We start from the raw sequence: 13224 nt of genomic DNA on the forward strand, positions 1-13224 counted from the left end.
CGTCAAACCTCACTGTTGCTTAGAAACATGACCTTTGCTAGAGATCACCTGTGTGAGTCAGTAGTATTGTGCAGATATGGCATCAGGGATCATACTGAAATATACCAGCAGCACAACATTATTAATAATTTAAACCAACACTGGTCTTGCACAAGCAACTTGAGGAGCACCATGATCTACATCATACAATCAAACAATGACCCACAGAGGCTTGTCTTTACACAGCACTGTTTTCCAGGACAAGGTCTGAAAGAAAATTTCCGTTGGGTCCAATTGTGTGGCTGGTTAGGATGAGTATTATTCAACGTGGAGACAGAAGTTCACAACGAAGCTGTAGAATTATCTTGGACCAGACTGAGTTTCTGGACAGGATCATATACATGGTTACAGGAAACAACAAGCTAAACAAAAGGTGTGGGCGGAGCTAAGCTAATACTCTAAGGAAGGAAAAGAGACTATCAGCACCCAAGATGTGTAGGGCTGCAGCTAACGATGATTTTAGTATTCGAAGCTTCTATAAATTAATTCTACGATTCATTGATGTGTCCCCCCCGTAACGGAATCGGCTGTGCATGTTTATAGGTGATAGATATTTATTGGTCCTTTCGGAAATTCATAGTGTGTCATACAGTAAACATCAGACCAACAACCAGACAGCTGCTTTACAAACAGAAACATCACCCGAGTGCTATACAAGTGGGCTTTGGCCGATGGTCGTGCTGTTCACACTACACAACTTGACGGGAGTCTTGAAGTCGTTGTGGCGTTCACACTGCCTGACTGATCGGTGACAGGGGGTCACACACTACAGGAGCTGCGTCACCCGACACAGGTCTCCAAACCACATTTTGTGAAGAAAATACACATGAAACGGGAAATGAGCGATCCTGAACACGAAACAGCTTTTTGTTATTATAAAGATAGCAAATATAAAGACAAAGAATATGGGTGAAAGGATGGATTAGCACATGCAGGTAGCAGGGATTATCTGAGCTACAGAGAGAGCTGGAGGTGCAGCTCCCCAACAACCAGTGAACTCTAGACTGTGAGGTTACAACTCACGGCCCAAAAAGGAGAACAACAAACGCACGTGTGTACATTTTCAGCTGAGGATTGTGGCTTCCTTTGGCTAACTCAACAATCAATCATGATTTCAGTTAAATGCTAAAGTTGCTGTTACTCTTACCTTGTCTGTGGTCTGCTGGCAGAATACCGGATGATTTGTGATCAGATGCCGAGGTGACATAAGTTTTGTTTTACGGTGGACGGACTATGACATTACAGGGTTGTTGTTTTTTTTAGCTTGAAATAATCCCATATTTTGGACACTTTCTTCTTTGTCCCTCTCTCTTCCTCCACTTTGCAAACAGCGGCATCATAATCACGTCCTGTTCACAGCCTAAGTGCAATGTGCAACAGTTGAAACACTGTGCTGTATAGTTATATGGATTAAACGAAGTATCAATGCAAAGAATTTGTGTCTGCATTTTATTTATCAATTGACTCGATGAATCGTTTCAGCCCTAGTGTTCAGTATCAGCCACAGGGGGGAGGGCATCTGAGAGAACCAACCCAATTAATCGAAATATTATCACAATATGGCCAAGTACAATATCTAAATCGCAGAAGCTGCAGTTTCTTTGATGAAAGTAAAATGTGTGTCTGATGTACTGTAAAGATGCCCCTGCCTACAAATCTTTTTCTCCAGATAGCCTTACATAGAAGTCTGTCTGAATGGATTTACATAGGCTCAATACATGTCTGTTTCAAAAAGTAAAGAGGCAAATTGAATTCTGGACTTTCCTGAATAAAACAGGTTACACTTCAATGTTATTTAGATTTCTAATGTAATGACAAAAGACCAAATCGGAGAGCGCCTGAGATTCTGGAACAAGTTGGCTTCACATAATAGTTAAGGTGTGACTCATCACAATGCAACAGTAGTGAAACTAGTGGTTTCACTCACAAGGGTCTGTTAATCAAGGTGAATAAGTTTCTCTCAACACAGCTTACTTACATATAGAAAAGCAGGTAAATTAAGAATTAATTAATTAATAGAAAATACTTTATCTAAACACAGACAATACATAGAGAAAATTAAAACTAAACTATTTTCTTCTATCAAGGCCTGCATGAAATTAGTTGTCTTGACCTTTCTGTGAACCGCAGTATGTTGTGGTGGAAAGCTTGCCATTCAATTTAACATCTTGATTTCTAGGAAATCAATGAATGTATCATCAATCACCTTCCTTAACAAAGCAGCCGTTTTCTCCCTTTTGTGCTCGCTAGATCCAGCAGATTTGGTTGCCAGTATACAATTAGTCACCTGGCAACAGGACACAGTTCCTCGATTTGGAAATGGTCATGTGTAGCAAGTACCAGGCTGTGCTGGGTACACATGTAGAAGTGAAAGAGCTGTTACCCATTGCCGGTTTTCAATATCCTTTGCTGCATAACAGCTCTCAGGAGGAAATGGGGCAAGGACACAGTGCCTGCCGTTATTGACAAGTGGCCAGGATGAACTGCCTGATCTTATAGTTGAAGAATTCTGTGTATATATATATATATATGTGTGTGTGTGTGTGTGTGTGTGTGTGTTTTTATATATATGTGTATATGTCTTAACTGCAGTTGTGTGACATGCGTTACTCTTTGCAGTGCACTGCCCCTCTTTTTACTTATCTCTAGTGGTGTGGCTCTTCACTTGATGAACACTGAAGGCCATTATGGGAGTCATGCAGGAGAGATTTAAGAATGTGTGTCACCACTTAGCCTGGGCTTCCTCGACTGAGTTTTTTGTCCGAGGTCGAGGACGTGTTGAGAGTTTTTACATTTAGAAAGGTCAATACTGATCCTGAAATGGCTTTTTGTCTCAGAATTCATGTCCTGGTTCTTCAGCATGCACAGTCTTCACTGGTCCCTCCTGGCCATCCATGAATGATAATGGATAATTTAGAGTGTCATTGTTGGATCCAGTGTGGAGTGTACCACTGCTCAAGGCAGTAATACGTTTAGTTCCTCTAGTAATGACCTGTTTGTCCTTTTCATGAGGACTACACTACCGATCTTATTAAAGGTTCTGTGCTGACTTTCTTTGAACTTGGTCAGTCAAACAGTTGAGGTATTATTAGGTAGGTTATTCCACAGCTTCTGCAGTGCAACATGGGCACGTCCTGGTATGTCAGGGTATTCACTGAAAATTACACAATAAAAACACAAATTCATTTCCATTCCATTGACACAAATGGCAAATTGACAGGCTAATTCAAAAATACAAAAATACCACGTTTTCATACAGACTCAAAAATGTAAGGTCTCATGCTGTCACAGATTTAATATTTAGCTTATCTAATATTTAAATATGAGAATTGTGAGGCTATGATATGGAAAGACAACAATGTTGAATTTGCTACAGAACCCTTGACCTCTTGGTAATTTGCTACCTTCTTGCAGTATTAGCAGTGCAACCATATGACCTGATATCATGCTGTATGTTTGCTCAGAAATGTAGAGCACAAGTCCCCTCAAGATTTGAATTGTAGAAGTAAATGCTCTTTGTTTGCAGACCTTGTTTCTTTGGATCCCATAACACCTTGGTTTATGCACTACCATCTGCTGCCCTCTGTCAGCCTGCAACAGGCAGAACATGCTTATCTTCCATCAAAGAGAATGCTAAACATATGTACATGCCATGGTATGATAAATACGTTGTGTGTTTAGTAAACCATACATACAGATATGAGCTGTTAAATCCATATTGTGGAACAGTGGACGTCTTTAAATTCTTTGCAAGACTTTACACCTGTTTGTAATAAAGCAAGGTGATGATAAAGTGATATTTACTGGCAGAATTTTTAAGTCATTTCTGTGGAAGGCCTGTCAAAGTAATCTATAAGATTTCTCAGATGGGAACCAATTAGCTTACTGGAGGTGTGCAGGCCCACTTGTGTAATCTGGTGTACCCCACGCTAAACAGAGATCTCTGTAGTGTTGACGTCATAGACATTTTAAGCCACAGCTTCTTATGTAACAGGGGGTTGAGATGTTGTGAACATTAATGTGGTAATTTAGCTTTCATTTTGAATCCTCCAGGAAACAAACTGATGCTTTCTTCTGAAGAGACATTGTGCTTTGTATAGTCTCAGAACTGGCTTTGAATTGACATAAAGCGTCAGGGTAAGGTCAGATAAGGTTTCTCTTTAGGCAGCTGTGTTTCATGCATTTATCCCAGAACATGTGTGTTAACCCACCTGAATGCTAAACCTCTATGGAGTTGGCATGGTCCCTGTTTTCTAATACAGCAAGTGCATTGAAAAGAGAAAAGCAGTTGGCCGACATCTCGTTTATCTTGAAAATTTAGGGCTCCTTAGACCATTTAAGATAAAGGCTTCCTCGCTGTCTTCAGTTCTCCAGCTGCATGCAGCTGTATAATCCACAGACATGCAATTATTGAGCTTGTGTGCTGAAACACTTAATAGTTTTGTCCTCATGCTGTCCAAGTATAAATATCCCCCACCTCATATGTCTTGTATTCCTGCAGAGGACTTATGATGCTAAACTTTCACATACTGTTAAAACAAAACCCTGCAACATTGAAATGATAAAGTAAGGGTTAAATATAATTCCAGCTCGTATCTCATAAATTATCTATGTACTTGCTGTCAGAATTGTTGTTAACTGGTTTACTGTGTACAAGCCCTCGCCATTACATAACAAACTGTGCAACGTGCCAATGAGTGAATATTGATTAGCTCCTCTGCAATCCTTTTTGAGCAAACGTTCACCTGCCTGTCCCTCCCTTCTTTGCTCAGGAGGGAACACACCCTGTGGTTACTGTGCCAGATGGTGCTGCTGTCACTGCACCATCCATTCTTGGCCTTAATAGCTTAAGCTTTGTAGCTGTGGTGCTTATTGATTTAACATGTGCTGCTTTGGGTGCATTTATCCAAGCATCTTAGGTTAAAATTCTATGTGAATGTTACCATTTGAATCTAAAATTACTGCAGAGGTTAGACAACATATTTCTGTAGAATAGCTGTTGCTTAGGGTGGATATGTCAGTCCCTGCCTCTGTATGTAAATACACACAGACTACAAAATACTGGTCTTACTGTCTCAATCACAATGAAATACAATCTTTTTGGGCATGTAATGTGAAGCAAGGACCATCTCTCACGTGAGCCTCCACCATCAACGATAGTGTTTGCACATAACTCTATGAAATTCCAAAAATGTGTCAAATTCAGAGAGTTATAAAAGTAGCATCATTATCTGCTGTACTGCCAGAATATGTTCTCTGTTATCTGTCATATTTTCTACCCCTATAAGATTGTTTAGCCTGTGTGTGACAATGTAGCTTTATTTGGTTTACATTTCTGTGTGTGTTTGTGTGTTAGTGTTAATGCACCATGTCGTCGGCAGGTACATTGGCAGCTGGAAAATGACCCCATGCTGCTGTAGTGTACAGTAAATATAGCCGGGGAAAGACTTCTCACTATGGGATGCACGCTGCAATCTCTTTGAAGTCTTATCCTGTCACCTCACTGTGTATTTATGTAGCCTTGATTGTGTTTATTGTTTCATATGAAACTTCACCACAGCTCAGGGTGATAGTATTTATGGTCCCATGTTCACTAGAGGTGTGCGATATGTTAAGTTTCCAACCAGCCACCAAAAGCCCAACCAGTGATTACCTATATAGTCGAGCAAGTAGTTTCAACTGGGAGCAGCGAGTGTTCCACAAGCTCTTAGTCAAATAAATAACAAAATAAACTCACTATATAAAATATTCTTACACCTATTAACTAAACAGAAAAACCGTACACCTTCTGAATTCAAGTTTTTCAAATGAAGACTAGCTTAATTGCCTTGTTTACTCAAACACAACTTCTTTTAAACTTAACAGAAACTAAATAAACCTCCCCCAAAACATCATGGTTCTTCTTTTTAATGTTCCAACAATCACCAACTCTGGTTTGGTCAGAATAAACCCTTATTTCACATATATTCTGGCCTGACACACTGTTTTTCCCCTCTTCATCTCCCTGCCATTCCTGTGTTCTTTGTGCTACTGAGTTAGCTCGCTGAATGCGAGTCGTCAGCTTTCACTCTGTCTGCGGAAGCAGACCATTAAATTTTCAAAATAAAAGTACAAAACTTGACCCAAAAAACAACAACCCAACTCTAAAGTCACCTTACTTACCCTTGTTGGGTTTGTCTGTTTGGTAAGGGGCCTGTTTAGTAAAAAAAAGGCTTATCAAGTCAAACCGGTTTTGGCCACTCTGTCTTGAGCAATAGCAAGTAGTTGCTAAAGGTTGTTTCAATTATGTGGAAGTCCTCCAAAATTGGATTAGTATGTAAACGAAGAGACAAATTGAAGTTGAAAGATTCTCTCTTCATTTCACAGGCAGCACTTTTTATTAGCCTCTCTGGGTGCTCATGGCATGTGTATTTAAATTGCAGCCACGACTTCATGTGAGATCTGTCTACGATTAATGTTTTGCATACTATTTCCATTTTCTTCCCTTCTTGAATTCACAAGGACAATGGTGTTAGCTGATGTGTCATTCCAGTAACTACACAGCACACAGTTCTTTCCCAACCTACAACTTCAAAACTGGAGGTATCACTTTATTCATATGCTGAAAATAACAGTTCTGAGCAAGCTCTGCCATATCTGCACAGCCTACACAACAATCAGAAGCGTTTCCCTCCTTTCCTGCACACTTTAACTGTGCAGAATATTGCTGAAATAACATTTATGAGTACAAACTATCCAGTAATGTATGTATGTTTGTTTGTTTGTACCTATGAGTGCTCTACAATTTGTTATCTACGTGGTGCTACTACTCAAAAAGTGCGCAGTGTCAGTGACAGTTTTGCCTCCTGTAGTGTTGTCTTGGAAAGTCTTCAGCTTTGCAGTGTTTACAAGTGAGAAAACAGATGGGAACAATTCCAGTTAATCTTATCACTTCTGCGCACACACACACACACACACACGCACAAATACTTCTAAGGTATAAAATACTGCAGTGAATTTCCTGAAAAATCACTCCCTCATTCTTGTCCTTTGTCTCTCTCCATGCCCTTGCATCTTGTCTTTTTTCTTGTAAATTTTCCCAGGCTTCCACCTGATTCCTCGTCTGTCCAGTATTGTGCCAGAGAGCTGCCTGTTGATTGTGGTGGGTCTTCTGGTGGGGGGGCTCATCAAACTAGCCGGAGAAGATCTCCCCCCAGTGCTGGATTCCAGATTGTTCTTCCTCTGCCTGCTGCCGCCCATCATCCTAGATGCTGGCTACTTCCTGCCCATCCGTCCCTTCATGGAGAACCTGGGCACCATCCTGATGTTTGCTGTTGTGGGGACCTTGTGGAATGCCTTCTTCATCGGGGGCCTTCTGTATGCTGTGTGTCAGATCCAGCCAAACAATCCATCCAGTCTCCATACGATAGAGCTCCTGCCTTGCCTGTTGTTTGCCTCCATCATCTCAGCTGTGGATCCCGTTGCTGTGCTAGCGGTGTTTGAGGAGATCCACATCAATGAACTGTTGCACATCTTGGTGTTTGGCGAATCTCTGCTCAATGATGCTGTCACTGTGGTGAGTGACCAAAATAGGGAATAGGCCACAATGTGGTTGGAAACAGACTTTAATGCTTCCATTTGTTATAAGAGAATGCATTTATTGTTTTATCAGTGCCACAGTAAAGGTAGATTAGAGTCAGTTCTCTGTCAAGACTACATAAAATAAACTGCAGTGTGACCACTTGGCTTGCCTGTAGCCCTCAGAAGTAAAATTATTACTTAAACGGTTGTAATATGGTTGGAGTTGTAAACAACAACTTTGTTGCCCTATGTAGAGCATCCTGATGCGATTAAAATTGGCTGGTTTAGTAGTCCGTGAAGCAGATAAAAACTCAAGTTACTTGGTGTTATCATCGGGTGAGGTTGTATATTGAATAAACTTTTAACCTTATAATTAGACTTCAGCTGTCAACACACAGCAATATCAATCCACTAACTAGCCTGTCTACACACAGTAATCCTTAGCTCAACTGTTAGCTGGCCTGTTCCCGAACAGCACCATGTACAGTATAAAGTTACTGACAATACTAGCATCATAGTTATCTGAGACGTCACCTTTATTTTTAACACCCAGTGTTTTTGAAATCAACTAGCATGTTAATACTGTGCTAAATATTCACCCGTAGTATCTTTATCTCAAATACTTTGCATGCTCATTCACTGACAGCCATTGTCTCCAGGTCATACGCCCAGATCCAATTTTGGCTTCAAAACAAGCGCGACAGCCTTGTTGCAGGCTGTTTGGTGTATAGGCCGTGGTGAGAGCAGAGCTCATCAGTCTGGGAGCACTAGGCAGTCAATCTGCATGATTAGCCTGGAGTCTGTATATCTCCATAATGAGATACTTAGCAAAGGCTTGGTACAGAACTTTTAAGTATTGTTTTATCCAATTGGCACAAAATGTTGCAGTTGTCTTTTCCCTTGCAAAAGAAAAGCATGTTCAGTAAGATTGCGATGATGTCCGGTGTGGAACCTGAAATCTCTTTAAATTTACTGGCTAACAAGTGTTTTAAAATGTACCAATATATTATGTTTTATAATGGATGAATAGAGAGACAGATAGATAGATTTTTATTTAATTTTTAATTTAAATTTTTAAAATAACTACAAGATAATACATTTACCGAAATAATAAATCTATAATCAAAGAAAATACATATTCAAATATAGTTATATTGACATAGCAATATACACATCCTGCAAATAATTCAATAAAACCCCAAGTGATTATTAGCAGTGTATTTCTCTGTACCTCTGAACCACAATTTAACTACATAGACAGATAAACAGAAACTTTTCCTAATAGTTTGAAAATTTGACTTTCCCCTTAAGTCGAAACCTCCCCTCTTTCAGAAAACCTTTTCTGTATATTACCAGGCAACAGGTTGTTTCTAGCTTTGAACATAATTACTGCTGTTTGAAATCCAACTATATTGAGTAGTTTCAATGCAATAAATCCTCTTAGAAACAATATAGCGGTAACGCTAAACAAGTAAAAATACATTTGATTTGATTTCACGTCTTGATGATGTGACGTGCTTTGGGACCTTTGGTTGTGGATTTGTGATGTGTTGTAACATTTACACTGTGGGTTTTGTACAAGGTGGAACCATTATGACATCTTTATTCTGTGTTCCTCTTTTGAACACGGCCACAATACAGCCACATAGTGCATGTATATAGTTTTCATTATCCCTTCTCAACAGACTTTTCTGTTGTAAACATTTACCTGCTTTTGTTATGTATCTTAATCAGCACAGTGTTTCTTAAAGTATTTTTTATCGTTCCCTCTTTTCCTCCCTCTTTCTCCCATTCCTAGGTGTTATACCACCTGTTTGAGGAGTATGCAGGTGTTGGCACAGTGACTGTGATGGATGCGGTCCTGGGAGTCATCTCCTTCCTGGTGGTTGCACTGGGTGGCGTTTTAGTAGGAGCTATCTATGGGATCCTGGCCGCCTTCACCTCACGCTTCACATCCCACACACGTGTCATCGAGCCACTTTTTGTCTTTGTGTACAGCTACATGGCCTACCTGTCAGCTGAGATGTTCCATCTCTCTGGAATCATGGCGTAAGTTTGGGGAGGTGGTTATGTAGATAGACTTGGAGAGACAAGCAGAATAGCACATTTTCAGAATCTTCTTTATGTACTGAATGCTGTCACTCCCACCACTATTCCATAATAACATTTTCATTGTGGTGGATAAGACACATGCCTTTGGTGTGAGAGACCCAGGTTCGAATCCACTGTGACATACCAATGTGTAGTTGCTCCAGAGGTGTGCAACCTCTGACATATATAGCAATTGTAAGTTGCTTTGGATAAAAGCGTCAGCTACAGTGGATAGAAAAAGTCTACACACCCCTGTTAAAATGCCAGGTTCTTATGATGTAAATAATGAGACAAAGATAAATCATGTCAGAACTTTTTCCACCTTTTAATGTGAACAATTCAATAGAAAAACAAACTGAAATCTTCAAGGGGGAAAAATTAAAAATTAAAACCTTACAATAACCTGGTTGCATAAGTGTGCACACCCTCTTATAACTGGGGATGTGGCTGTGTTCAGAATTAACCAATCACATTCAAACTCAGGTTAACTAGAAGTCCTTACACCCCTGCCATCATTTAAAGTGACTCTGATTAATCACAAATAAAGTTCAGCTGTTCTAGTAGGATTTTCCTGATATTTTCTTAGTTGCATCTCCGAGCAAAAGCCATGGTCCGCAGAGAGCTTTCAAAGCATCAGAGAGATCTCATTGTTGAAAGACACAAGTCAGGAGACGGGTACAAAAGAATTTCCAAAGCATTAGAACACAGTGAAGAGAGTCATCATCAAGTGGAGAAAATATGGCACAACTGTGACTTTACCATGAACTGGATGTCCCTCCAAAATTGATGAAAAGACGAAAAGAAAACTGGTCAGGGAGGCTTCCAAGAGGCCTACAGCAACATTAAAGGAACTGCAGGAATTTCTGGCAAGTACTGGCTGTGTGGTACATGTGACAACTATCTCCCGTATTCTTCATATGAATGGGCTATGGGGTAGGGTGGCAAGATGGAAGCCTTTTCTTACAAAGAAAAACATCCAAGCACGGCTGAAGTTTGCAAAAACAAACGTCAAGTCCCCCAAAAGCATGTGGGAAAATGTGTTATAGTCTGATGAAACCAAGGTAGAACTTTTTGGCCATAATTCCAAAAGGTATGTTTGGCACAAAAACAACACTGCACATCACCCAAGGAACACCATATCCACAGTGAAGCATGGTGGTGGCAGCATCGTGCTTTGGGGCTGTTTTTCTTCAGCTGGAACCGGGGCCTTAGTCAGGGTGGAGGGAATAATGAACAGTTACAAATACCAGGCAATTTTGGCACTAAACCTTTGGGTGTCGGTTAGAAAGCTGAAGATGAAGAGGAAGTTCACCTTTCAGCACGACCCAAAGCACACATCCAAATCCACAAAAGCATGGCTTCACCAGAAGAAGATTAATGTTTTGGAATGGCCCAGCCAGAGCCCAGACCTGAATCCAATTGAACATCTGTGGGGTGATCTGAAGAGGGCTGTGCACAGGCGACGTCCGCACAATCTGACAGATTTGGAGCGCTTTTGCAAAGAAGAGTGTCAAGATGTGCCATGCTTATAGACTCCTACCCAAAAAGACAGACTGCTGTAATAAAATCAAAAGGTGCTTCAACAAAGTATTAGTCTAAGGGTGTGCACACTTATACAACCAGGTTATATGAGGGGTTTTATTTTTCATTTTTCCCCCTCAAAGATTTCAATTTGTTTTTCTATTGAATTGTTCACATTATAGGTCACATTAAAGGTGGAAAAAGTTCTGACATGATTTATCTTTGTCTCATTATTTTATATCATAAGAACCTGGCATTTTAACAGGGGTGTGTAGACTTTTTCTATCCACCATAAATGAATAAATGTAATTGTAATGTCACATTGTGATGTGCAAGTAAGTTTAATCGTTTTCTGTTTTTAGCCGTTTTCACCGTTTGAGGAAGAGATCTGTTTGAGACCAAACTAATTTTTGTGTTTTTTGGAATATTTCACAAACTGAAAATATTCGCACCCATTAGCCAATATTAGAGAGTACTGAAAAGACAACTAACGCTGGTAATAAAGTAAAAAAGACGTAAGTTCAGAACTTACCATGTAGTCCTAAAGTTTTCTTTTCTTTTCTCTCTCCACCAATTCTCCCCTATTTGCCTCATTGCATTGACTTTGTATGTAATTTGTATGAAACATTTGCTCTGTGTTTGGTCTGAAGAGTTTCACGTCATACTTATTTACCACAGTTTACTGTTTTTCATTGATTGTCAGCAGCACTAGCCGCGTGTATCTTAACAACTATTGGAAGGATAGAAATGAAATTGTGTACATGCATGGTCCCCAGAGGAAAAAACTCCTTCACCATCATGAGGTCGCCATTTTTGTTTTTTAGTGGAACATCTTGACAACTTTAAGATGGATTGCCAAAACAAGACATTAGATACATGTATTCATGTTGTCCAGAACTTTTTCAGACCAAATGCCTGGAAAAACTATTAATGACAATCCCATCAGCCACCTGCAGCACTTTGTTTTTAGTGCTAAGCAATTTTTTCAAGCCATCATTTTTTTTAATGTGCCCAGTCTTCACTGTTCCCGAATTTAGTTCCCATGGTTCCATAGATCCTGGAACTGTTTTGTTGAAAAATACTATAAGATGGGGAACATGTTAAACATTATACCTGCTGAACATTGGCATGGTGATATTGTCATTGTGAGCATGTTAGCCTTTAGCTGTCTGGTATCTGTGAAATACTCTTGGTGTTTCAGGGACGTCCCTCTTGTATTACATGTTTTTAATATAGGGAGGGATTTTACCTCAGTGATTAGATGTCATGGTCTATCTGCATACTTGTCACTGTAGAGAAAATCAATTTAACTTTGAGTGTACATCGTGGCGTATAACCAGTGGTATAATGAATTGAACTGATAACAGCACCTAAACCAAACTTAAATTTATTGGGATCCCAACATTCTCTGAAGTGTCGTTTCTCATCAGCCTCCGGGATATTTCAATCCATTTTCTGTTTAAGGTGCTACGAGTTATTGATGTTGCAGACAGGAGGCGATGATATACTGAGTCTCCCCTCTGAGTCAGGGGCAAAGGATGCGTAGCTTCAAGGACAATCTCTTCCAAAGCCTGTGGCTGGCTTCTTGCACCTCACATCAAAAACTGTTGAGGTTTTTTTTTCATATCACCTGTTTATTAAGAAGTGAAACAGCTTACTGATATGAATTCCTTTCATCATTCCCCAAAAGACTTGAAAGCCAAACCAATAATCACATGGAGGGGAGTGAAGCAGCTGGTGCAGCTTATGGGACATGGATGGCATTCATTTCTGGCCTCCACATTTTTGAATAGATACATTCCATGACACCAAAATAGAATAGTGAAGTGGTCACCAGACAGGGATGGAGACATCTTTTGTGGTGTCATGTTTCCATAATCAGTGGGTAACTACACTATTCCTTTAGTGGAAAACTCTTGCTGAATACTTAAGTCAAATCACTGCATCTGCATTTTAAAAATGCTCACCAGTATTTTGTTTTGGATGACAAACATCCCAGCATTTGGGACAAGA

At 39.9% G+C, this 13224-nt stretch overlaps 1 protein-coding gene across 3 annotated transcripts in view; it reads left to right on the plus strand.

Annotated features, from left to right (window-relative positions):
• slc9a1a (solute carrier family 9 member A1a) overlaps positions 1–13224 on the plus strand; it is a 30846-nt gene that overhangs the window by 4423 nt on the left and 13199 nt on the right. For all 3 annotated transcript variants that reach the window (XM_046044675.1, XM_046044677.1, XM_046044676.1), the window contains exons 2-3: positions 7122–7594; positions 9398–9648. In XM_046044675.1, the coding sequence (XP_045900631.1) occupies positions 7122–7594; positions 9398–9648 (724 nt within the window). The remainder of the gene's footprint in view (positions 1–7121; positions 7595–9397; positions 9649–13224) is intronic.

This window comes from Micropterus dolomieu, linkage group LG03 (genome assembly GCF_021292245.1).
Source record: "Micropterus dolomieu isolate WLL.071019.BEF.003 ecotype Adirondacks linkage group LG03, ASM2129224v1, whole genome shotgun sequence".
Classification (NCBI taxonomy): Eukaryota; Metazoa; Chordata; class Actinopteri; order Centrarchiformes; family Centrarchidae; genus Micropterus; species Micropterus dolomieu.